A 27,420-nucleotide genomic window follows, 5' to 3' on the forward strand; every position below is an offset into this window, starting at 1 on the left:
GTTTACAAGTGGGATTGAAATGGCGTCGCAAGTCTTCCCTGACAGAGGGAAATAAACAGAAACCTTTTAAATGCACCTTGAAAGGCATTCTTTGGGTGATCTCTGAAATATCAAGGGGGGGGGGGGGCAAAGATGAGAGTCCAAACGTGTGTATGTTTACTAAATGTGAAATTTCCTGGGTCTGACAGCGTTTCACAAGAATAACGACTATATATTTGTAACAGTTGCGATTACCCAAATCAAATGATGCCAAACACTTCATTATTAGGAGATGCAAGGACAGATATCTGTTCTCATGCAAAAGTTGAAGTTAAGGTGTCATGTTTCATATCCAGGCGTACATATTACGTACACAGACGCAACAGTTAAGGTGGAGTTTATCCAAGTATTATAGAAACAAAGTTATGAAGTATTTTGTATATTGAGGCAAAGTTTAAAAGTTCAAAGAAAGGTTTTGTTTTTTCCCTTCAGTTGTAAAACTTTCATGAGGGCTGATTGATGAAAAGGGGTGGGTGTAGGACACACCACAAAGTATGTTGCAATGAACTAGGTTTTAGAATATAAATCCTGCACCTGGGATTATGAATTAGATATCAACTAAGGAAAAATACCTGATCAATGTTATACGCAAGTTATATTCTGTTTTTTTGATCCTTTTATTTTAAGAAACGGTCTGCATTTTATACTGGAGGTTCTTGTAATCTTTTTTTTCTGTAACCTAAGCACTGTACTTTTTGTATATTAATCTAAACTTTAATAAGTAATGACTTTGGGCTCTGATTGAACACTGGCACGCTTGGTAGGGAGTTAAAATTTTCGGACACTTTTTTTCTACAACAGATCTTTGTATGTTATGTGCAGTTTTCATCGTAAACAGAGACCAAAAGCTCTAAGTAAATGTTTTAACCCTTTGGTGGTGGCGAGTTAAGATATATATTGTGAAGGACTGAGGGTAGATATCACTCATTTGAGGTACCTTGCGTAAGAGAAAAGTGAGCCAGCTAGGTAACTGTGAACCCTCGTCACATATATAAGTGATGCTCACTGGTGTGCCGTTTGTGACAAATGTGACGGATTGAGTGGAGATATTATTCATTTAAGGGACCTTGCGAGGTGAAGATTGGATCAGCTAGACAGCTGTGTGCATTAACTCTTGTCACATGCGCCGTACGTGACAATATCTTTAATATATAAAATCGAATGGTTGGTACTAGCTGCGGTGAATCTGATTGGCCAGAGGCTGAAGACCAATCATATTGGTGGGTCTGACGTCACCCAACTGCCACTCTCTTCCCCCTCGGCCACACACACACACCTCTCTCTCTGTCCTCTCCCCCCCCCATCACACTCACCTCCCTCCACTCACCTCCCCGGCGCTCCACTCACCTCCCCACTCACCGGTGCTCCACTCACCTCCCCCCCTCCCCGGCGCTCCACTCACCTCCCTCCCTCCCCGGCGCTCCACTCACCTCCCTCCCCGGCGCTCCAACTCACCTCCCTCCATCCCCGGCGCTCCAACTTACCTCTCTCCCCGGTGCTCCAACTCACCTCCCTCCCCGGTGCTCCACTCACCTCCCTCCCCGGTGCTCCACTCACCTTTCTCCCCGGTGCTCCACTCACCTCCCTCCCCGGTGCTCCACTCACCTCCCTCCCCGGTGCTCCACTCACCTCCCTCCCGGTGCTCCACTCACCTCCCCCCGGCGCTCCACTCACCTCCCTCCCGGCGGGGGGACAGGCAGTGGGCAGGCAGCCTGCAGCTGCCACGCGGCGTCTAAGATGGCGGCGGCCCGAAGGACCCCCTTCCTCCCTTGCGGAGTAACTAAAATGGCGGCGGCCGGAACGAGAGGTGACGTGTGTGTGTGTGTGACACTGTGTGTGTGTGTGACACACTGTGTGTGTGTGTGTGTGACACTGTGTGTGTGTGTGTGTGTGTGACACTGTGTGTGACACTGTGTGTGTGTGGGGGGGGGTGACACTGTGTGTGTGTGTGTGGGGGGGGGGGTGACACTGTGTGTGTGTGTGTGACACTGTGTGTGTGTGACACTGTGTGTGTGTGACACTGTGTGTGTGTGGGGGGGGGGGGCGGTGACACTGTGTGTGTGTGTGGGGGGGGTGACACTGTGTGTGTGTGCCTGTGTCACTGTGTGTGTGTCAGACACTGTGTGTCAGTCACTGTGTGTGGTGTGTGTGTGTGTGTCGTGTGTGTGTGTGTGTGTGTGTGTGTCACTGTGTGTGTGTGTGTGTGTGTGTGTGTCACTGTGTGTGTGTGTGTGTGTGTCACTGTGTGTGTGTGTGTGTGTGTCACTGTGTGTGTGTGTCACTGTGTGTGTGTGTCACTGTGTGTGTGTGTGACACTGTGTGTGTGTGTGTGTGACACTGTGTGTGACACTGTGTGTGTGTGTGTGTGGGGGGGGTGACACTGTGTGTGTGTGTGTGTGTGGGGGGGGTGACACTGTGTGTGTGTGTGGGGGGGGGGGTGACACTGTGTGTGTGTGTGGGGGGGGGGGGGGGTGACACTGTGTGTGTGTGTGTGACACTGTGTGTGTGTGACACTGTGTGTGTGTGACACTGTGTGTGTGTGTGTGGGGGGGCGGTGACACTGTGTGTGTGTGGGGGGGGGGTGACACTGTGTGTGTGTGTCTGTGACACTGTGTGTGTGTCAGACACTGTGTGTCAGTCACTGTGTGTGTGTCACTGTGTGTGTGTGTGTGTGTGTGTGTGTGTGTGTGTGTGTGTGTGTGTCACTGTGTGTGTGTGTGTGTGTGTGTGTGTGTGTGTGTGTCACTGTGTGTGTGTGTGTGTGTGTGTGTGTGTGTGTGTGTGTGTGTGTGTGTGTGTGTGTGTGTGTGTCACTGTGTGTGTGTGTGTGTGTCACTGTGTGTGTGTGTGTCACTGTGTGTGTGTGTCACTGTGTGTGTCACTGTGTGTGTGTGTGTGTGTGTGTGTGTCACTGTGTGTGTGTGTGTGTGTGTGTCACTGTTGTGTGTGTGTGTGTGTGTGTGTGTGTGTGTGTCAGACACTGTAGGGTGGAGACCGGAGCTACGCATGGGGGGGGGGGGGCAGGAGCAGAGAGAGAGGGGGGGAGCGGAGAAACATACAGGGGGAGTGGGGAGGAGGGACCTGGAAATTTTAAGCAACCCACCCCCCCCTCCTGTCCACTGCCCCCCCCTCCTGTCCACTGTCCCCCCCCCTCCTGTCCACTGTCCCCCCCCCTCCTGTCCACTGTCCCCCCCCCCCTCCCCCCCCCCCCCCCTCCTGTCCACTGTCCCCCCCCCCCTCCTGTCACTGTCCCCCCCCCCTCCTGTCCACTGTCCCCCCCCCCCTCCTGTCCACTGTCCCCCCCCTCCTGTCCACTGTCCCCCCCCCCTCCTGTCCACTGTCCCCCCCTCTGTCCCTGCCACTCTGTCCACTGTCCCCCCCTCCTGTCCACTCTCACCCCCCCTCCTGTCCACTCTCACCCCCCTCCTGTCCACTCTCACCCCCCCTCCTGTCCACTCTCACCCCCCCTCCTGTCCACTCTCACCCCCCCCTCCTGTCACTCTCACCCCCCCTCCTGTCCACTCTCACCCCCCCTCCTGTCCACTCTCACCCCCCCTCCTGTCCACTCTCACCCCCCCTCCTGTCCACTCTCACCCCCCTCCTGTCCACTCTCACCCCCCTCCTGTCCACTCTCACCCCCCTCCTGTCCACTCTCCCCCCCCTCCTGTCCACTGTCACCCCCCCTCCTGTCCACTGTCACCCCCCTCCTGTCCACTGTCACCCCCCCTCCTGTCCACTGTCACCCCCCCTCCTGTCCACTGTCACCCCCCTCCTGTCCACTGTCACCCCCCTCCTGTCCACTGTCCCGTCCCCCTCCTGTCCACTGTCCCGTCCCCCTCCTGTCCACTGTCCCGTCCCCCTCCTGTCCACTGTCCCGTCCCCCTCCTGTCCACTGTCCCGTCCCCCTCCTGTCCACTGTCCCGTCCCCCTCCTGTCCACTGTCCCGTCCCCCTCCTGTCCACTGTCTCGTCCCCGTCCCCCTCCTGTCCACTGTCTCGTCCCCGTCCCCCCTCCTGTCCACTGTCTCGTCCCCGTCCCCCTCCTGTCCACTGTCTCGTCCCCGTCCCCCTCCTGTCCACTGTCTCGTCCCCGTCCCCCTCCTGTCCACTGTCCGTCCCCCCTCCTGTCCACTGTCCCGTCCCCCCTCCTGTCCACTGTCCCGTCCCCCCTCCTGTCCACTGTCCCGTCCCCCCTCCTGTCCACTGTCCCGTCCCCCCTCCTGTCCACTGTCCCGTCCCCCCTCCTGTCCACTGTCCCCGTCCCCCCTCCTGTCCACTGTCCCATCCCCCCTCCTGTCCACTGTCCCATCCCCCCTCCTGTCCACTGTCCCATTCCCCCTCCTGTCCACTGTCCCCCATCCCCCTCCTGTCCACTGTCCCCCGTCCCCCCTCCTGTCCACTGTCCCCGTCCCCCCTCCTGTCCACTGTCCCCGTCCCCCTCCTGTCCACTGTCCCCGTCCCCTCCTGTCCACTGTCCCCTCCTGTCCACTGTCCCCGTCCCCTCCTGTCCACTGTCCCCGTCCCTTCCTGTCCACTGTCCCCGTCCCTCCTGTCCACTGTCCCCGTCCCTCTTGTCCACTGTCCCCGTCCCCCCCTTTTCCTAGCGGGAAATTTAACTCACGGGCAACGCCGGGTCTCTCAGCTAGTTGATCAATTAAGATACTTTATCTGCATGGATTTACATTCCCAGGTATTAATATAATTAATATCACATTGATTGCTATTCAATATGCTTTCAAATTAATAGGGTTTACATTTTTCTGACAAAAGGGAAAACAACTTTGCTCATATTTGCTATATTGAACAGTGCCATAAAGTATTTACTAATGGCAAGATGCATGCATGTATATTATATAGTGCTAATATTACTATTAATATAATTAATATATAGATCGCAGCATTATGGAAACAAAACGAAATCCCAGTAATCCCCAAAATTCGGAACAGAATTTGGCATACCTGCCAGATGGAGAAATTGACAAGTCTCCTAGACGATACTGGCAAAAATTACCTAAAAGTCTGGACACCGTGGCTAGACCAAACAGACATCCTGGGGTGGACAGGTCCACAATCTGGCTCTAATAGTGGCAAGTGCGTTCTCCTTTGATGTAGGAGGCGGAAGGAGGGGCTTGGGTTAGATTGTAGTTAATCTAAGCGACCCGAGTAGGAATACAGATGATCGTATACAAGGTGAGATACAAGGTGAGGCGGTGACCCAAGGAAAAGAAGCATGTAGAGGGAGTGTTATGATGTATTATTATTCCACTAGAAAATGGGAGTTACATGGTGTTTGTTCAATGTTGAAAATCATTACAAATATTGTATGTACGCATGTATTGTAACATTGTGAAAACTAATAAAAATTTAAGTTATAAAAAATATATAATATAATTAATATATTACTAAGTATAGCTCACATCATAAAAGGAATACGGGGTCATTAGCTGGATGTCATGTTTTACAGGGTAAGCACTATTGTTTTATAGATTATGATAAATCCATACCGCGCTTAGTTACTACAATTACTAAGCTAATGCCAAATAGTGCATGCAAGGAAATACATTACTTTAGTACACACTATTTCTGATTATCATGTGGTCTTAAAATGAAACATAGTTAAGTGAAAGAAAAAGCAGGCCATGGAAGTGCAATGCTGCCTGCTCAAACCTGTGGTTCTTACATAGTTTGATAAAGGACAACGTGCAAAGTCCAAGAACTTTGTTCTTCTTCAGACTTTCATTAACAAGGTTAGTACTTACTATTTCCACAGCCAACAGCAGACTCACAGCTGTGCTTTTTATTTTTCAGAAACAATATTTTAAACCAGAATAAGTTTAAAAATAAATTATGGTCAAAGGCTATTACCAGAAGGGCTTGATCTCTGAGATATATAGGGGGCTAGGGTCAACAATGGAGAACTCAACCCACGCATATATGCAAAAGTGGTGTGCGGACCTCAACCTGTAGCTAGATATAGAAGACTGGAAGGACATCTGGGAGGCAGCCTCCAAGACCTCAAATCTGTACAATCACTAAGGAAAATATTTACAAAGTTTTATTCCAATGGTACCTAACCTTGAGTAGACTGAGCCAGATCTTCCCCGGCACCCCAGACCTGTGCTGGAGAGGATGTGGTCAAAGAGGAGACATGGCCCATATTTGGTGGTCATGCCCGGAGATCCAGGGGTTCTGGTCTAAGATCCAGAAATTACTATGTGACACCTCGGGCTGGAGATTCCCCTGGACCCTCTGACCTTTCTGTTGGGAAAGCGGGTTGAAGGTCTACCCGCCCCCTTAACTAGACTTATCTCAGCCCTTCTAATGGCCGCAAGGTGCTCCATTGAGGCTGCGTAGAAACGAGTAAAAGCCCCCTCACAAAACACAGTCATTAAAAGAATCCACACAGTCATGATGATGGAAAAATTAACGGCCATGCTTAATCAGAAAACCCCCCAGTTTTACGACACCTGGGGGCCCTGGATCGACCGTAGAGGCCCTACCTTCCAATGAAGAGCCGACTGCGTCAGGCCGCCCTCTCCCCCCTCCCCTCTCTTCCTGCCTCCCAATGCCCCTGTCCCCCACTACCCCTTCCCATCAGTCTGTCAATTTCCCTCCCCCCCTTCAGTAAGTCCTCCCCTCTCCCCCCCTCCCCTTTTCCAACAAAAATGGAAAATGCTTTATTGGACGCAACAATGTTATTGTGCATGTTATGTAGACATATCACAATGTACTAGTATATTTTTTTTTCTTTCTATCTGCAACCAATAAAGGAAAAAGATTGTGAAAAATAAATTATGGTTCATTTCTGCGTCTTCATCACATAATTGTAAATAAGTTATTTTTTAGCGGACAGTCGCATTGATCAAGGTATTATTTTTGAAAGCACTACCATTAAACATATACCTCGCTAAATGGGGCTGTGCTTATGTACCCAAGCCCACACCACAAGGTGAGATAATGTGCTACATGTTTGTTTGTAGCATGTCTTCTGAAAATCAATGCATAGTGAATGATTACTAGATATCTACTTTCATCATCTGCTGGCCAGTTCAATCCAACTCAATATATTTGATTAAAGTGGATCCTAAAACAAGGTGCAGATACCCAGATAAGCCTGTTGTGTTTGACTAACGCACTGTAAATCATTTTACTGGATGCAGTTAATAGGGAAAACAAGTCCCCATACAAGAAATAAGCAAAATAACCCTAAACTTGAATATCAATGCGGGTAGAACCTTAGACAAAGGGTATCTGCAAAATATGGTGAACAACAACCGAGTGCCTAAAATAAAGGGGAAAATGTACAACACATGACCAAATAAAAGATGGACATGAGGATGAGATGCTATCCTTATTAGTTCTATTTATAATGTAAACTACGGACTGATTACAGACTATACTCTAGGATGGTACAGTTTTAGTTTAAGTGAGTCTGTCTTGCATGCTGTGTCAGATTCAAAGGCTATTAAAGATATTTACCTTTCAACCCCTGACCTTACACCTGCTATACAGACCAAAGTTTCTGAATGTCTCTCTGGAATATCATCCTGGATGGCCATCCGCCGACTGACAATAAACATGGCAAAAACAGAGCTCCTTATACTTCCTCCCAAACCTGGCCCTACTACCTCCTTCCACATTACTGTTGGAAATACGATCATTCACCCAGTAGCCCAAGCACGCTGCCTAGGGGTCACACTGGATTCCTCTCTCTCATTCAAAACGTTTCTAAAACATGTCGCCTTTTCCTCCGCAATATCACAAAGATATGCCCTTTCCTCTGTTACTCGTCTGCTAAAACTCTGACACAGGCCCTCATTATCTCCCGTCTCGATTACTGCAACCTCCTGCTGTCCGGCCTCCCTGCCTCTTACCTGTCTCCCCTACAATCTATCCTAAACGCTGCTGCCAGAATCACTCTACTCTTTCCTAAATCTGTCTCCGCGTCTCCCCTCCTGAAATCCCTCTCCTGGCTTCCAATCAAATCCCGCATCTCACACTCAATTCTCCTCCTCACTTTTAAAGCTTTACACTCTTCTGCCCCTCCTTACATCTCATCCCTAATTTCTCACTATGCACCATCCCGACTCTTGCGTTCTTCTGAAGGATGTCTTCTTTCTACCCCCTTTGTATCTAAAGCCCTCTCCCGCCTTAAACCTTTCTCACTGACTGCCCCGCACCTCTGGAATGCCCTTCTCCTCAATACCCAACTAACACCCTCTCTATCCACCTTTAAGATCCACCTTAAGACACAGTTGCTTAAAAAAGCATATGAATAGCACTGTGGATAATCCTGGACACATGATACATAAAGCTTGGCCCCTGCAGACTCACTTACTAGAATTCCCTCCTACTGTCTCTATACATTCTCCTACCTACCAATTAGATTGTAAGCTCTCCGGAGCAGGGACTCCCCTTCCTTAATGTTACTCTTATGTCTGAAGCACTTATTCCCATGACTTGTTATTTATATTATTTCTTACTTATATGATTACAGCATGTATTACTACTGTGAAGCGCTATGTATATTTAATATATAAATAAAGACATACTGTACAATACAATACGTATATATATATATATATATATATATATATATATATATATATATATATATATACTGTAGTGCCGACGAGTATTCTAAAACAAATCTGGGGCACTCACCAACAAAACCCAGGTACATGCTGGGTACATGCTGCAACATTTCAGTGACATTTCTGCAGACAGACTAATGGCCCATCGGATTAACAGCGGGGTTCCCTAGCTGTACCATTCAAACTGAATGGGACCCCTGCTGTGTTAATCCGATGGGCCATTAGCCTCTGCAGAAATGTCACTGAAATGTTTGCAGCATGTACCCAGGTCATGTTGGTGATAAACTTGATTTGGAAAATCTGGGGCTAAGGAGAGGGGGGGGGAGGGGGGGAGAGAGAGGGGGGAGAGAGAGGGGGAAGAGAGAGGGGGAAGAGAGAGAGGGGGAGAGAGAGGGAGGGGGAGAGAGAGGGAGGGGGAGAGAGAGGGGGAGAGAGAGTGGGAGAGAGAGGGGGAGAGAGAGGGGGGGAGAGAGGGGGGAGAGAGGGGGAGAGAGAGGGAGAGAGAGAGAGAGATGTTGATTACCACTACAGTGACAACTGGTATCAGGCACATCTATAACTTAATCCAGTTACACTACACGTAATACTATACTGTATGTATAATCCCAAACAAAGGTTAACTTTGTGAATGAAAAAGATTGAGCAGATAAACTCTTTGTGCAGAGATTCATGGTACTATTGTAATATATGCAGTGCGATGTAGGTTGTCATACTATAAGTCTATAATTACTACCAGATGTGGTTATTAAAGACAGCAATCATGATAATCACCAGTGTTGGGACTTCTACAAGTCCTACAATTTGTTTTTTTGCTTCTAAATGCCTTTGTTTTTATATGAGAATTGTTTTATGTCAAAAATATGAATGCATTGTACTTGAGTTTGAGAAATACAATAAGAGGAAGACGAATTATGTAAAAAAAACAAAAAAAACTTAATTGTAATTGATTGGCCTGATATACTTAAGGCAAGCAGCCATGAGCCACCACAATTGATAACTACCAAAATAATCTCAGTAATCAACATAACTAAGCTATCTCCTTAGGAATCTATATCATTTATTAAATGTATTGTAAAAAAGCAGTACATACTGGTGAAGTGTTGGGAAACCCCTAAATGATGTAATTGTGATAACCTCTTAGGCTGTGCTTATAGTGCTGGCGCCAACGACGTTGCGTCAAAACAAACTCTTTGCCGCCGTAGGAAGCGCGACGCGACGGCTTGGTCGTGATCGCTGGAAGTCATCTCAATTTTATTTTTCCAGCGACCGTAGCCTGGCGTTGCCGGCACTATACGCGTAGCCTTATTCGCTTGTTTGTTGGTGTTGGATCTTACACATTAGTAAAATTCAGGTTTAGACATATCAACGTCCATTTGTTTGTGTGAGAGCGATTTTTCTACTTTTTGTATGGGAGTAATACAATTTGGGGAGGACACAATAACAAAAGAAAGCACAGGTCAAACTGGCAGAAACCCAAACTCGTGATCACCCTATTTGTGGTAATCCATGAAAGCTCAATTATGTTCTTGGCAGCACAAAACTGGGCATGATTTCAATGTGGTTCTGAGAATATAATCTATCACTCATTTACCTCCTTAACACAGTCATACTATGCCATATTTTATAGCATGCATCTTACACTTTTCATTAAGTGCCATTACTGACTACACATGTCCAAAGCTGTATATTAACATTAACAAATAACATGTATTATATATGCATATTACCTTTCATTTATGTGTCTTGCAGTGAAAATTGTAATTCAAACATTACTTGTTGTTTATAGGTTCTACAGAAAATCACTTGCCTTCAATGAAGAACATAGAAGATGCATTTGAGGCACCTGGGGTGGGGGGCAGGGGAGGGGTTATGGGAATCTCAGTTTCAAACTAAATGTGTCCATTTTACAGTATGTAATTGTGTTGTGTTTACAAACTGTTCTAGGGTGGTTTTTTTATCTCAAATCACAGATGTGAACACATTAATAATTCATGGTTAATCATGTAACTAGTTAAATTATAACTTTTCCTGGAGTTATTGCAAACTATCACTGGGAATTGCAAAGCATAATGGGCCATACTTACTAAACAGTGCTATGCCATAAAACACCATCCAGTACATGAAATTACCATGTGGATGAGCTGTAAAATGTATCTTCCAGTGTTGGAAGGTGCCTCATGGTAGAAGACTGCTTAATAAATATGGGCCACTGGTTGATTAAAGGCAAAATATGTACTTATTTAATACAATCTTATGCTGATAAAATAATCGCTGTCCAGATGTACAAAACCAGACAGAGAAAAATACATTAAATATCATTAAATGCCGTCAATTGATTTATACATTTTTCGGAGTAAGTGCAAGGGAAGAGAGTACAACCCATGGCTATGACAATTGTGGTCTTCCTGAAAGATGGCAAAAGAGAGCCAGAGCGCTGTCCTGATTAGCTATATTTATATACAAAATACTGACTGCACTTGACACTATAATCATAATCTCTCCAGCACCAACTTTGATAAGAACATTTAAAACTTTCAAAGTGTCTCAGTCTCTTTAAAAACATCTGTGTCCGAAAATATGCTTCTTTCAACTAGAGCAGTGTAGCTCATAACGGACAGCTCTGCCACATTGATTAGGTATGATGCGTGCTGTAGCTGCTCACTAGCCATGGGGTGCTCAACGCCACTCCTCAAGCCCCCTTTCCCCTCACCCCCCCCCCACCCCCAATAGGTCAGGTTTTAGGATATTCCATCTCCACCACAGGGGGCTCAATCAGAGGCTCAGTCTTCGACTCTGATTGAGCCACCTGTGCTGAAGCAGGAACTGATTGAACCACCTGTACTGAAATAGGAAGACAGTGGGGTGTGGGAACAGTCTTGTGTCCACGGCTCTAGGCTACAGAAAGGAAGATAATTATACTTCACAAAAAGAGCATACAAAAGTGATATAAAAATGTCTTATCTTGAGATCCCTGGGATGTATAAATGCAGTCGAAAATTAGCTTAATTATAGAGCCTATAAACGTGTGGACAAAAAACACAGGTAGGGGGAGAAAAGGGGGAAGGGACAGCCCCGCACACCAGAGGGCTCACTGTCAGGTGAGTCCCACGATGCAGAACGAACCCAAACCCACATCCCCCAAAAGGTTCCTGCTTTCCCACACTTGCCCTAAACCAACACGCTGAATATATTAAAAAAAAAAAAAAACTCACAGCTGAAAGATGTCTGTGTTGGTCCACAATGCAGCAAAAGCCAGTCCCGTTCTGAGCGTGCTCCAGCCGATGCATAGGTAAACCAGAATTGGCAGCAATGGCGGTGTACTGCAAGCACGGTAAATAAGATGTGCTGGACGTAATCCGTAAAAAAGGTTTATTTATGCAAAAGAAAGATCACATATCTCCAGAAAAAAAATACTCTGACAGGTTTTATTCTGCGAGTGCTATCTTTACGAAATGTGTCAGAGTATTTTTTTCTAGAGATATGTGATCTTTCTTTTGCTTAAACAAACCTTTTTTACGGATGCTGCCATTTCAAGTCGAAACAAAATTCTAAATTTCATACAAAAGAACCTGTAAGAATATACCCTGAAATATATGGCAGGGGGTGAGAAAGAGGGTAGGAAGTGTGTGAAATATACATATATTTAGTACAGTACCCATTGACATATAACATTCCAAACACTCATCTATACAGCACATAGTACACACACCCGAGATAACTGGGATATGTGCTCATTTAAATAATCTCAATATACAGTACTTTGCATATTCAACATAGGTTATTTCCCAGGTACCTGTGTTCACAGGTCTGTCTCCACGTGTTGTGTTTTTGGAGGTACATAAGTCAATGGATACTCTACTAAATAGGATCGATCTCTCTCTCTCTCGATCTCTCTCTCTCTCGATCTCTCTCTCTCAAAACGGCAAGTTTTGCAAACTTAGGTGAAAAGTTTACACATCTCTAGTGATTCCTATAATGCGCATATTTCCACTCTATTCTACAGAGGTGTGATTGACGCAGCAAGCACTACTGCACTTTCCAAAATCATCAGTTAAGAAACAAACTGGGATATAGACGCAAGACATTCCTGCTGCTTTATTTTACACTGAAAGCCCAAATATTAGGAGAACCCTGAAAAAAGGACAACATACGGTATGTGAATACATAATGTATTGCTGTATGTGAATGCACAAAGTGCACTGCTTAGATTTACAGCTTGATGCAACATGGGGAAAGTTATGTTTCTTAAAATCAACATTTTCACGATCTTATAGGTCAACTCATCATTTTGTCTCTGCAATTAAACAAATTATTTCAAGGAATGCTTAGTGCTTCACTTCTTTGACTCTACCCATTTTGGAAATCCTTCGCAGAAACATGGATTCAGTCATCATTTATTAATAAAACAGGTTTCATGCTCCCCATCGCTTTAAACTTATATTTCATTATTTTAGTTCATAAAAATTCTTCCATTCATAAAATAGAAAACAGATTTTCATATTCACCTCAACTTTTACATCCCACACTATATAAAGGCTCATAACTGCAAGGAATCATTCTAAATGTTTGTAAACTTGGGGTTACTGTACTTACCATTAAGGTTATTCATCTTTCCAGAAGGATTTTCAAAAGGATTAAAAAAATTTTTTTTTAAATCTTCCTTTTAAATAACCACGAAAAAAAAAATCTATTCTTTGACACCCCTGTGTGTTATTATTATAGTTCAAAAATTATATATATCTTACATTTCTGCAAACAGAAAACAGTTCATTAGGATGCTCATATTGGGGTTAAATGAACTGTCTACCAACTCCCAATGGAGATTCCAATAAAACTGCATACGCCAGCAGATACATTCAGGCATAGTGAGTCATAGGCAGCCTTCTCCACTGCGTATCTGATAGTGAGCTGTAACTGGATCATTGTTGAATTCCATCCCCAGTCAGCTGTTCTGGAGATGGAGTTTTCATGGTTTCCTGCTCAGTGACATAACGCTTCCCTACACTGCCCATCCCTATCACACCAGACGTGTAGAATTGATAGGCATTCCTATTAGACAACAAATATGAATCCTTACTAGCCACTTCATGTATAATTGGTCTTCAGTCCATTCGTAAAAAATACTTGCCAGGTTCCCTGTTAAATAACATGGAAAAGCCCATGGAAACCACTTTTTTTTAGCAACTAAATTGCTATTGTGGTGCCTCCAAAGATTAATGCTTACATACAGGTAGTATAAATAATAAAACGCTCATATAACATGCAACTTAGCTTTGGTGCTTTCCTTTGTATCGGAAAAGCTCATGTTTACTAGGCGTTCATACTGTATGCTGTGGACAGTATAACGCAACATACACTTAATACTAAACCATTGTAGGTTTCCATGAGCATATTTGAAGTGGCAGGTTGGGTCATTTATTTTAGATTCGGATGTCAAGGACTTAGAAATTGAAAGGGGGGCAAAAATATGACACAGGGGGCACATTAAACATGGAGCACATTTTGTGAATGTGCTAGACTAACTGCTGCTTTCAAAGTCACATGGAAAGCAGAACCAGTGTATAAATACATTTGACAAGTACTTGCCAAGTGCCAAGCTCTTCATTTCATCCTTTCTATAAAAAGAAACGCTGCTGCATCCCCTCCTTTATCAGGTAGCCTTTCAGTAGCAGTGACTTTCCAGCTGCGCTCAGTGGTATTTTAGATCACACATTGGCCTTGAGTCATTACACTCGGTTAAAATAGTGTTAATAACACATCTGGTAAAAAAATTAAATAAAAATATCCGGTACATTTATCACATTTTAATGACCAAAATCATAAAATGTGTGTTAACTAATTGTGTAATAATCTTGTGAAGATATGACTTTGATTGTAAGCTCTTTGGGACAGGGACTCCTTTTCCCAATGTTACTTTTATGCCTGAACCACTTATTCCCATTATATGTTATATTATTATGTCACGTGAATTACTGCTGTGAAGCGTTATGTACATGAATGGCGCTATATAAATAAAGGTACACTGAATTGGTCCATTTAAAAGTTCCAATTTGCTTATGCTGTATTGTCCTGTACCCCTGCCCCCCTTCACATTCAAGTCGATGCATCATACAATTGTGTATTTTAAATCTCCCATTCTTAAAAAAAAAGTTTTTAAAAAGGCTTCACCTGTTCCTTAGATGGGGCTATTCTACCCATTCCTAACCGAGGGAGGAAGGGTGCAGCTCTTATCACACAGTGACCCAGACCGTTTCCAGACAATTCCAATGGTGGCCATTTCCAAGTGCCCCCAACAAATGCAGTTTCTAGGTTAAAATGTCATCAAATCAGAAAATTACTGAAGGATTTCTCCACACAGGTAAAGAAGGGAATAGAAAAGGCAATTTGTGCAGAAAAGTTGAGCCAAATGGGAAATGCATCATTCATTTCACCATTGTATTTTAATGTATGTCTTTATTTATATAGCGCCATTAATGTACATAGCGCTTCGCAGTAGTAATACATGTGGTAATCAAATAAATAACAGATAATATAAATAACAGATCATGGGAATAAGTGCTTTAGACATAAAAGTAACATTAAGGAAGAGGAGTCCCTGCCCCTAGGAGCTTACAGTCTAATTGGTAGGTAGGGAGAACGTACAGAGACAGGAGGAGGGAGTTCTGGTAAGTGCATCTGCAGGGGGCCAAGCTTTAATGTATCATGTGTTCAGAATATCCACAGTGCTATTCATATGCTTCTTTAAGCAAGTGTGTCTTAAGGTGGGTCTTAAAGGTGGATAAGCGGGTGCTAGTTGGGTACTGAGGGGAAGGGCATTCCAGAGGTGTGGGGCAGTCAGTGAAAAAGGTTTAAGGTGGGAGAGGGCTTTAGATACAAAGGGGGTAGAAAGAAGACATCCTTGAGAAGAACGCAAGAGTCTGGATGGTGCATAACGAGAAATTAGGGCTGAGATGTAAGGAGGAGCAGAAGAGTGTAAAGCTTTAAAAGTGAGGAGAAGAATGGAGTGTGAGATGCGGGATTTGATCGGAAGCCAGGAGAGGGATTTCATGAGGGGAGATGCTGAGACAGATCTAGGAATGATCACCATATAGTATTGCTTAACCAATTCAGCGCTGGATGATAAAGCAAAGCAATGCTTTAAAGAAGCAATTCAAGACGGTTCATCTCGCCCCATTTTTTTCATATACAGCAGCGTTTCCCAAATGGTGGGTCGCGACCCGGCACCGGGCCACGGCACCAACATTGCCGGGTCGCGCGGTGTCTCCCGTCCCCCCACGCTCAAGTTAAAAAAAATGGCGGCGATTCCCCCCGCGGTCCCGCGCGCTTGCGCAGGGCAAGCAGGGCCCGCTCCCATCCTCCCCCCCGCTCCCCTCCTCCCCCCCGCTCACAACGTGGGACGGAGAAGAAAGTACCAGCTCCTCTGCAGCCCGCACGTTACATGGGGCAGGGTGGAAGTACAAGCTCCTACTGCGGCCAACTTCCCGAGCCCACCTCCCGTGCCCCCAAGCCCACCTCCCGTCCCGGGCAGCAGGGGATATCGGGGGCAGCAGGGGAAAGCGTCCGGCGCAAGGTAAGTCACCCCACCCAGTCCCTCCTCTCCCACCCAAGTGTCCCTGCCCCCCCTCCCACCCACCCAAGTGTCCCTGGCCCCCTCCCACCCACCCAAGTGTCCCTGGCCCCCTCCCTCCTCTCCCACCCAAGTGTCCCTGGCCCCCTCCCTCCTCTCCCACCCAAGTGTCCCTGGCCCCTTCCCTCCTCTCTCACCCAAGTGTCCCTGGCCCCCTCCCTCCTCTCTCACCCAAGTGTCCCTGGCCCCCTCCCTCCTCTCCCACCCAAGTGTCCCTGGCCCCCTCCCTCCTCTCCCACCCAAGTGTCCCTGGCCCCCTCCCTCCTCTCCCACCCAAGTGTCCATGGCCCCTCCCTCCTCTCCCACCCAAGTGTCCCTGGCCCCCTCCCTCCTCTCCCACCCAAGTGTCCCTGGCCCTCTCCCTCCTCTCCCATCCAAGTGTCCCTGGTCCCCTCCCTCCTCTCCCACCCAAGTGTCCCTATCCCCCTCCCTCCTCCCTCCTCTCCCACCCAAGTGTCCCTGGCCCCCTCCTCTCCCACCCAAGTGTCCCTGGCCCCCTCCCTCCTCTCCCACCCAAGTGTCCCTGGCCCCCTCCCTCCTCTCCCACCCAAGTGTCCCTGGCCCCCTCCCTCCTCTCCCACCCAAGTGTCCCTGGCCCCCTCCCTCCTCTCCCACCCAAATGTCCCTGGCCCCCTCCCTCCTCTCCCACCCAACTGTCCCTACCTCCACCCCTCTCCCACCCAACTGTCCCTACCTCCACCCCTCTCCCACCCACGTGTCCCTGGCCCCCCCCGCCAGTCACGCACATCCATCGTTGCCTGTAATTCACTGTTTGTGTCTGTGTGCGTATAGGGGAGAGCGAGTGTGTGTGTGTGTGTATCAGTATCAGTGTAAGTGTGTGTGTATCAGTGTGTGTGTATCAGTGTGTGTGTGTGTGTGTGTGTGTGTGTGTGTGTGTGTGTGTGTGTGTGTGTGTGTGTGTGTGTGTGTGTGTGTGTGTGTAGCAGTGTCTGTGTGGCTGCGTGTGTGTCAGTGGCTGGGTGTGTGTGTCAGTGGCTGGGTGTGTGTGTCAGTGGCTGGGTGTGTGTGTCAGTGGCTGTGTGTGTGTATCAGTGGCTGCGTGTGTGTATCAGTGGCTCAGTGTGTGTGTCAGTGGCTGTGTGTGTGTGTGTGTGTGTATCAGTGGCTGTGTATGTGTGTGTATCAGTGGCTGTGTGTGTGTGTGTGTGTGTGTGTGTGTGTGTGGTGTGTGTATGTGTGTGTGTGTATCAGTGGCTGTGTGTGTGTCTGTGCAGGCCCTATAGGCCAGTATAGGCGATAAAATTTTTAGTGGGTCACGAAAAAGAAGTTAAAAAATAACCGGGTCACGGAAAAAAAAGTTTGGGAAACCCTGATATACAGTATTAAAGCAGGGGGCCTCCGGACCTAAACCACAATAATTTAAGCTCCGGGGACTCCCTGCTTCCTGAGGTACTTACCTCCGTAGTGGGTGCCGGTAGTAACTCAAGGGTTCACATTATGGCTGATTTTCAAACCTCCCGGGCCCTGCGGACCAATAGGAAGCCGTGACGTCACCCAGCGCGGCAACATAATGTATTCAAATGCCGACAGCCTGAACAAAGCATCACGTTTTCAAAAATAGAAAAATAAAAAGTGTACGTATGAAAGGGCAAGAAGAGTCAACTAAGTAAATACAAATGCAAAAATGGTGATCAGCGCAGACTGCTGCTTTAACAATTCCCATAACCTGTACACACAAATCATATAGAAGGTAAACTGAATGGAAGGTATTTCCTGTACCTGCACCCTAAAAATGACAACGTCTTTCAATCTGAATGACACATTTGGAGATGTGTTTTAGCAGCGTATCAAGAGGCTGTGGCCTAGTGAGGAGGTATTGTATTGTACTGTATGTCTTTATGTATATAGCTCCATTAATGTACATAGCGCTTCACAGTAGTAATACGCAACAATCATATAAATAACCAGTGGTCGACAAATCACCAAAATATCTACTCGCCGAACTAAAAAATCTACTCGCCACCTAGTGTCACACGTGTGCTGCTTGGGCCAATAGGAGCTCGCCACGATGTTAAATCCACTCGCCCGTGGCATGCAAATGTATAGGTTTGTCGAACACTATAAATAACAAATAATATAAATACCAGGTCATGGGAATAAGTGCTTCAGACATAAAAGTAACAGTAGTAACTGTATAGAGGTATTCCTTTATTAACCGTAGCAACCTCTTCGCAGGGTAAAGGCGCGTCAGGCGATAGGGGCAATCCAGAACTGGTGCAAAGATTTATAAAAAAAAGGGAAAAATATTTACTGAAGATATTGGGGATACAGAAGACAAGTATGCCGTGAATTGCGATAGTGAAAGGCAACAGTTTCAAGGAACTGAGGCAGAGTAGGCAGTAAAGAAAAGGAACAGAGGAGGTAAAGAAAAGGAACCGAGGCAGTAAAGAAAAGGAACCGAGGCAGTAAAGAAAAGGAACCGAGGCAGTAAAGAAAAGGAACCGAGGCAGTAAAGAAAAGGAACCGAGGCAGTAAAGAAAAGGAACCGAGGCAGTAAAGAAAAGGAACCGAGGCAGTAAAGAAAAGGAACCGAGGCAGTAAAGAAAAGAAGAAAAGGAACCGAGGCAGTAAAGAAAAGGAACCGAGGCAGTAAAGAAAAGGAACCGAGGCAGTAAAGTAACTGAGGCAGTAAAGAAAAGGAACTGAGACAGTAGAGAAAAGGAACTGAGGCAGTAAAGAAAAGAAACTGAGACAGTAAAGAAAGGGAACTGAGGCAGTAAAGAAAAGAAACTGAGTCAGTAAAGAAAAGGAACCGAGGCAGTAAAGAAAAGGAACTGAGGCAGTAGAGAAAAGGAACATAAAAGAACTAATGTCACAAAGAAGAGATGCCTCAAAACTGTGGGGTCACGTGGGAAAAGTACATGAAGAATTTGAGGATGAAGAAATGAAACATTTTTGTGCTCTGCCTTTTCCCCTAAACTCCTGTGTTTTAATTTCTCTCTAAAGTCAGGTCAGCAGTGAAGTGGTCAGTAGTTTCAATATGAGAATGTTAGAGACTTTGGAGAGGTCCATGTTAAAATGGACAAGAAGCAAAAAGTGACACACAATGTGCTCAGTTGCACGTCATTACCCAGAATCCCTGGCTGCAGCGGAAGCATTGTATGCAAAGAGATAACAGGGAAAGGCAGGCTTGCAGACCTGTCAGGCATGTGAATTATTTATTTATTAAATGTTTTACCAGGAAGTAATACATTGAGAGTTACCTCTCGGTTTCAAGTTTGTGCTCACTGCAGGTACTAAAGGCCAAATGCAGCTTAACATTCTGACTTAAGACACCACGAAATGTTCATCGACTTCCTTGTGTGATACTGGTTTCTGCAAACGCAGAGGATAGAACGTAAAGGTTATGTTAACGTTTTGAGAGATAATTCAAGGCTGGAAGCCTAGTGTACGGTCAATGCGTTCTCCTTGCCAGCTGCTGCTTCCTCTCTCTGGTGAGCTACTGTCAAAGAGACCAGCTGGGATAGGCAGAGATTAAATATTTTCCAGGCAGACCTCCTACCTAAGGCTGCGCAAATAGTGCCGGCTACAGCTACGGATGACGTAGCCCAAGCGAAAGTTGTAATTTGAGTTTGGGAGACGTTTCCAGCTACAAGGGGAGTGACAGAAGGCAGAGGGGTGGGACAAGAGCAAGGGGGAAGGTTGAAATGGAGGGGAGTTGTAATTTCTGTTTGTATTACAGTATTTTTACTTTAAATTACGGGAGAGTTTACTATTTTAAAGTTGTTCATATAGTGTGTTTCACTTGACAGACACACACACACACACACACACACACACACAATCCCCCTCCCACACACACACACATTCACACACAATCACCCACATTCACACAATCACCCACAATCACACACAAAGACACACACAATCACCCCCCCCTCCCTGCACACACACACACACACACACACACACACACACACACACATTTCCCCTCTCCCTGCATCAGATCAGAAGCTATCTGATTGGTTACAGCCTGTCACATGAGGAGACCGTCTCTGTAAAAATCAAATTCTACTGACTACAGAGATTCATGTCTCTTCGTCGCTCCGTCGCCCCAACTATAAGCGCATGCTACAGATTCAATGCATTAGTTTTTAAGCGACGTCGTGTCGCTGTCGCCAGTCGCCGACACTATAAGCGCAGCCTAAGATGTATTATGCTTAAACAAAAGGAAAATGTTGGCATGCAGTCAGAAAGCAAGGATCCATACAACTCTTGATTTTCTACCCTCCTCTCCAGTGGTGGTTCAGGTTAAGTTGCCATCTCTATTATAAGATGGAAAGGACCTCAACAATTGGGATATTCCCCGTAACGACAAGTGGTTAGAAATCCTGGCCTAGATCAGCAGACCTTTATCACAAGGTTAACTTTAGTCCCACTACCAGCATACTATAACCTTTAGAGTTCATCCCTATTTTAACGTATATGCCCTTTGTTATGGATTCTTGGTGATCATTTTTCCTGCATGTCGTACCCGACATGAACATACTGCACAAAAATAAAACATGCCTATTGTGTTTGCGCATATACAGTAGCTGTAAAGTGCAACTGCATACTGATCACATTCAGCTTTATGTCCTTTAATGATTTAAGAGACTGAAACACAATACTTGAATTTTAATGTTTTTTTAATCGCTTCCTACCTTCCCAGTCCCACAGGTATTAAAATGGTTAATAATGCAACACAGATCTGTATCATCCCAAAAGCTCATTTAAACTGCCTTTGCCCCATCCAAATACTACTAATAATACAAATATGCAGGCCCACTTACTATGGAAAAGACATCTGACCTCATACAATGAGTAAACAATTTAAATGAAAATCAAAGTGTACTTTTGGGAAGGAATGATAAAAAAAAAAAAAAAATTACATGGCAACGTTCATTTATTGTGCCTAATAATGTATCATTTGTAATTTGGACTGATTGTCATTATGTGCTGGATCCGATTACTATATGCAGTACACTAAAAACTGAACAATACAGGCAGTCCTCGTTTTACAACGCTTCGCTTTACAACGAATGGCTTATCCAACGCTATGCAATGCATACCTATATTCATTTTTACAACGCCAAAATGGCTTATCCAACACTCTTACGACGCTTTGCAACGTTGTGTATGTGTGTGTATATATATATATACATATTCACATAAACAACGTTGCAAAGCGTCGTAAGAGCGTATATATATAATACTAGCTGAGAACCGGCGTTGCCCGGGAGTTAAATTTCCCGCTAGGGGGGGAGGAGAGGGGGGGGGGGAAAGGGGGGAGAGGGGGTGAAAGGGGGGAGAGGGACAGTGGACAGGAGGAGGGGAGGGGGTGAGGGACAGTGGACAGGAGGAGGGGAGGGACAGTGGACAGGAGGAGGGGAGGGGGGAGGGACAGTGGACAGGAGGAGGGGAGGGGGGAGGGACAGTGGACAGGAGGAGGGGGGGACAGTGGACAGGAGGAGGGGTGGACAGTGGACGGGAGGAGGGGGGACAGTGGACGGGAGGGGGGGGACAGTGGACGGGAGGGGGGGACAGTGGACGGGAGGGGGGGGACAGTGGACGGGAGGGGGGGGACAGTGGACGGGAGGGGGGGGACAGTGGATGGGAGGGGGGGACAGTGGACAGGAGGGGGGGGCAGTGGACAGGAGGGGGGGGGGGCAGTGGACAGGAGGGGGGGCAGTGGACAGGAGGGGGGGGCACACACACACACACACACAGTGACACACATACACACACACTCAGTGTCACACACACAGTGTCCCCCCCAACACACACACTGTCACACACACACACACACACAGTGACAGACACACACACAGTGAGACACACACACGTCACCTCTCCTTCCGGCCGCCACCATCTTAGTTAGTCCGTGAGGGAGGAAGGGGGTCCTTCCGGGCGCCGCCATCTTAGGTGCCTCGTGGCAGGAGCAGGCTGCCTGCTGCCTGCCCACTGCCTGTCGGAGCACCGGGGGGGAGCTGAGCAGAGCACCGGGGGGGAGGTGAGCGGAGCACCGGGGGGGAGGTGAGCAGAGCACCGGGGGGGAGCTGAGAGGAGCACCGGGGGGGAGCTGAAAGGAGCACCGGGGGGGAGCTGAAAGGAGCACCGGGGGGGAGCTGAAAGAAGCACCGGGGGGGAGCTGAGAGGAGCACCGGGGGGGAGCTGAGCAGAGCACCGGGGGGGAGCTGAGCGGAGCACCGGGGGGGAGCTGAGCGGAGCACCGGGGGAGAGCTGAGCGGAGCACCGGGGGGGAGCTGAGCGGAGCACCGGGGGGAGGTGAGCGGAGCACCGGGGGGGAGCTGAGCGGAGCACCGGGGGGGAGGTGAGCAGAGCACCGGGGGGAGCTGAGCGGAGCTGAGCGGAGCACCGGGGGGGAGCTGAGCGGAGCACCGGGGGGGAGCTGAGCGGAGCACCGGGGGAGACACGGGGAGAGGAGGAGGTGCGCGCGGGTCACGATGACTTGGATTTCAGGCTGATGTTCGGGGAGGAAGAAGCGGAGCCTCCGGGACCAGCGGGTAAGAGACCGGGAGATGTGCTGCTAACACTGTGAGCCCCACAACAACCCCCCCCCCCCCCCACCGTGTGTGTCTGTGTGTGTCCTTTGGCCCGTCACTCCGCCTCAGGCCAATGAGAGGTGTGCGGGGGCGGGCGTGCCAAGGGACCAATGAGATTTCCCCTAGGGACAGAGGCCATGCAGACAGGCATACAGTGCTTTCACAAATATAGTATATAAGAAGATTATACTATATAATATTATATTATACTATATAATATATTATTTATTATGTTATATTATATATATATAATACAGTATATACACTATATAATTTATGTGTGTGCTGCATATCTTATTGCCTGCATAAAATATTGGTGTGTTTTAGTGTTAAAAATGCCTTCAGGAACGGAACCTTTCATTTAAACAGTGTTACTATGGGAAAACGTGTTTCGCTTTACAACGTTTCGCTTTACAACGCCATTTTGAGTAACGCATTGTGTCGGATAACCGAGGACTGCCTGTACTACTCCGAACTTTATACACACAAGAAACAAATCTGAAGCAATCATTTATTATAGGCTGGTTCTTGTTAATCAGAACATTTAATCGAGTATCTGTAAGTGGGTATTTCCTGCTATGTGCTATGGCTGTTACCATTTATTATAGCCTCCTCTTTTGAATCTCAAAGTTTGACTCTGATCAGCTAAAAGTGACAAGGGTATAATCTGGGAAATCTTTGTCAGAGATCTGAAAAGACATGGTTTTCAAGTATTTTTTTCATATGAATAGCCTAATAAACAGGAGTGATCCAGATGAGTTTTGTTTACATTCAGATAGGCAGCTGAATTGATATTCTCACAAAGCAGCAAAATATGTTCCCGTCCGGTGCTTATTTCAAGATTTGTTGTAGGTTGCGATAGCTCTGAATTGGCCAACGTGAGATCTTCATAGATCAGATAATACTATGCAAACCTTGTGAAACTTCAAAAGGTATTTTCTTCAGGAGTATTGTCTTTATAATGGACAAACTTTTGTTTGTCTATTATAAAGCATAACAATCTACAACAATACTATATAATAATAGCATGTTCTTGTACAGCGCTGCTAGTTTTTTTACGTAGCACTTCACAGAGACATTTTACAGTCCCTGCCCCGTGGAGCTTACAATCTATGTTTTTGGTGCCTGAGGCACAGGGAGATAAAGTGACTTGCTCAGGGTCACAAGGAGCCGACACCGGGAATTGAACCAGGCTCCTCTGCTTCAACCTCTCAGTAACATTATTACGTGGCTATACAATTTATGCCGAGGCAAACAACATTGGTTCTAATGCACCAGCCCGGCATCTGGGTTAGTTATCTGTTACCCTTCTCTACTCCGTTTTTGTATTTATGTATGCTACACCATACACATCTTCAACGTGTTGGTATTTTGTCTTCCCCACCCTTATTTTAACATGACCCAATAAAGGTTACATTTTAAATCAATGACTATAGACTGGAGTGCTAGTCCTAAAGGGGCTCTTTCTCTTGCCTTGGCAAGTTTTCTTGTGTTACATTTATCTTAGCTCCTGGCACCGTTCACCAATTATTATAGACGGTCGCAAGAGCTCTCCACTTCTCTCTCCCTCTCCCCCACATATGATAAATCCAGATAAGTGAGAAGGGATGTAGGTGCACTCAAAACTGCCACAGGTGCACTGGAAAACACAAATGTGGTGTATAACTGCAAATAAAGAAAATACCGGCACTCCAGTGGGCTTTATAAAAATAGATTAAATGAACTTTATTCGAAGGACCGACGTTTCAGTCCTCACATGACAGGTCCACATGAGGACTGAAATGCTGATCCTTTGTATAAAGTCCATTTAATCTATTTTTCTAAAGCCCAATGGTGTGTCGGTATTTTCTCTATTTGCCCTTAAATCCAGATAAGGACATAAACATTTCACATTCAAAAACATTACCTAAACAGGAAGGAATTTCATTAAAAGTAGTTTGTTTTTTCTAAAGGTGGAGAGGATTGTTTATACGGTATGTACCTGTGTCAGACAGACAAACAGTTAATATCCATATCACTTACAACACCATAATATTTGAGAAAATCAGTTTTTGTGCATATTTTTGGCGTGAGCACATCTTCTAGATTCAACCCAAAACTGAGAAAGCTGTCATTGTTTAAATGTTCTGCATTAACATTTCTCTAGTCATATGGGTGAAAGCTACCATAGCAAGTAAAGGGTTAACTCTCATTTGAGAAATTATAACTTTTGATTAACAAATCAGTTTCAGGGAGTGTCTGGGGGTCCACATTCCTCTACTAATTCTCATGCAAGTCAGCAGTAAATGTACAAGCTTAACCAGTACACCACTTCACCCCCATAACCCAGGAAGGACTCACACAATGAATATACATACTATATGTAGGGATACTGGTCGTTGTTGTCTCCAACAATAGAATATGTGCTGCTGCTCAATTCTGTTACAGTAACAAAGGAACTGTACAGGCTTTTCAATTTCTTTTAATGTTCTGTATACTGGCCCATATTTACTAAGCAGTCTTCTGCAACAAGACTCGTTTCTGGTGATGGAAGACCATTTATTTGAATGGTCTGGAAGGTGTCTTCCAGCACCATATGGCAGAAGACTGCTTAGTACTGTAAATATGGCCCATTGCGTATTCAATCTATACTTCCTTGGCTTAACTTGGATAGAGCTACAAACCTTTCTTTAATTCCCTGAACACAGGGTGAAGGTCAACATGCCATAACTAAAATGTTAGATGTTCTAAATCATTTTTATATTCCTACTGCTTTTGTGTTTGTACATTTTATCAGACTGCATATTATAGTTTGGCAGCGTAAACCAATTTGCCTTTGCTTCATCTGCATAATGGGAAGGGACTGTATCCATAACATTTTACCAGTACAGAACATACACCTACAAAGAGAAGAATAATGTAGCTGATGTTCTCAGTAGCAGAATGTTCATAGAATAAAAATAGCTTCCCAATCCAAATAGTACAAATGCAACGATGGATTTTATCAGCAATATGTTCCTATGATAAAGACTGTACTTTTTATTTGCACTAGAAATATAATTAAGTGATAACCACTTATCTTTCAGCCCCATTTCAGCATTGTTCTCACTTTTTGGCCTATTCAATATTGTCTGATAAAATCGCTTCATCTTTACAAAAAATTATTGCTGGCCTTCAATTAAAAATGTTTCCTGATTCAACCAAAAGAAGCGAATTTGTAACATCTCCCCTACCCTTCCACTCCACTCCCATGAAGTCCTAGATGTTTATAAGCCAGCCATTGCTAGTGGACCTCTGTGACATGGGAATGGGGGGCGTGCAGAAAACAAATACGTCAAACCAAAATAATTACAACCATCAATGACCAAAAAGTAACCCCTTCAGTGTCATAAAAGTACACTAGTCCCCATCTTTGAGGGCCAATATAGCCATAAAGGCAATTTAAATTATTAAAAACAAACAAAAAAAAAAACACTTACCCCATTGCTTAAGTGATATCCCTTGAATTTTCAGGACATTTAAACTAATGTATCCTTTATCAATCTATTAAGCAATTAAACAAAAAAGTGTGTTCCTTTGTACTTTAGCTTACATTTTGGTTGGGCTTACAGAATGAGTTCTGATGAACATACTATATTATAATGTTACAGTATGTATCACATTTGTATGTCTGGGTCTGTCATTTCTTCGTCAAAATCTCTGTCAAATCGAAGTAACCTCGTCTTATGACCCATGTCAATACAAGGCACTTGAGTATGTATGTATGTCTTTATTTATATAGCGCCATTAATGTACATACAGTAGAGCTTCACAGTAGTAATACACGTGACAATCATATAAATAACAAATAATACAAATAACATATCATGGGAATAAGTAAAACATAAACACTGTACTTCAGACATAAAAGTAACATTTCGGAAGAAGAGTCCCTGTTCTGAGGAGCTTACAATCTAATTGGTAGGTAGGATGTACAGAGACAGAAGGAGGGAATTCTGGAAAGACAGATTTCGGAAATAGTAGAGTGATTCTGGCAGCAGCGTTTAGGATAGATTGTAGGGGAGACAGGTGAGAGGCAGGAAGGCCGGGCAGCAGGAAGTTACAGTAGTCGAGACAGAAGAGAATGAGGGCCTGAGTCAGAGTTTTAGCAGTCGAACAACAGAGGAGAGGGCGTACCTTTGTAATATTGAGGAGGAAAAAGCAACAGGTTTTAGAAACGTTTTGAATGTGAGAGGAGATTGTGAGAGAGGAGTCGAGTGCGACCCCTAGGCAGCGTGCTTAGGCTACTGGGTGAATGATAATACTACCAACAGTAATGTGGAAGGAGGTAGTAGGGCCAGGTTTGGGAGGAAGTATGAGGAGCTCGGTTTTTGCCATGTTGAGTTTGAGTCGGCGGAGGGCCATCCAGGATAATATCCCAGAGAGACATTCAGAAACTTTGGTCTGTGCAGCAGGTGTAAGGTCAGGGGTTGAAAAGTAAATTTGAGTGTTGTCAGCATAGAGGTGATATTTAAACCCAAGAGATGTGATTAGGTCACCTACAGAAAGTGTGTGCAGAGAAAATAGAAGAGGTCCCAGGACAGGGCCCTGGGGTACCCCCACAGAAAGATCAATAG

At 45.7% G+C, this 27,420-nt stretch overlaps 1 protein-coding gene across 3 annotated transcripts in view; it reads right to left on the reverse strand.

Annotated features, from left to right (window-relative positions):
- The window catches only part of PAK5 (p21 (RAC1) activated kinase 5), a 199,234-nt gene that overhangs the window by 145,538 nt on the left and 26,276 nt on the right, over positions 1 to 27,420 (reverse strand). Inside the window, exon 1 of one of the 3 annotated variants that reach the window (XM_075596029.1) lies at positions 13,226 to 13,466. The exons of the other annotated variants lie outside the window; for them this stretch is intronic. Within the exon in view, the coding sequence (XP_075452144.1) occupies positions 13,226 to 13,241 (16 nt within the window). The 5' untranslated portion in view covers positions 13,242 to 13,466. Of the gene's footprint in view, positions 1 to 13,225; positions 13,467 to 27,420 lie in introns of those variants that run through there. 3 annotated transcript variants of the gene reach the window in all.

The sequence above is a fragment of the Ascaphus truei genome, chromosome 4, assembly GCF_040206685.1.
Source record: "Ascaphus truei isolate aAscTru1 chromosome 4, aAscTru1.hap1, whole genome shotgun sequence".
Lineage (NCBI taxonomy): Eukaryota > Metazoa > Chordata > Amphibia > Anura > Ascaphidae > Ascaphus > Ascaphus truei.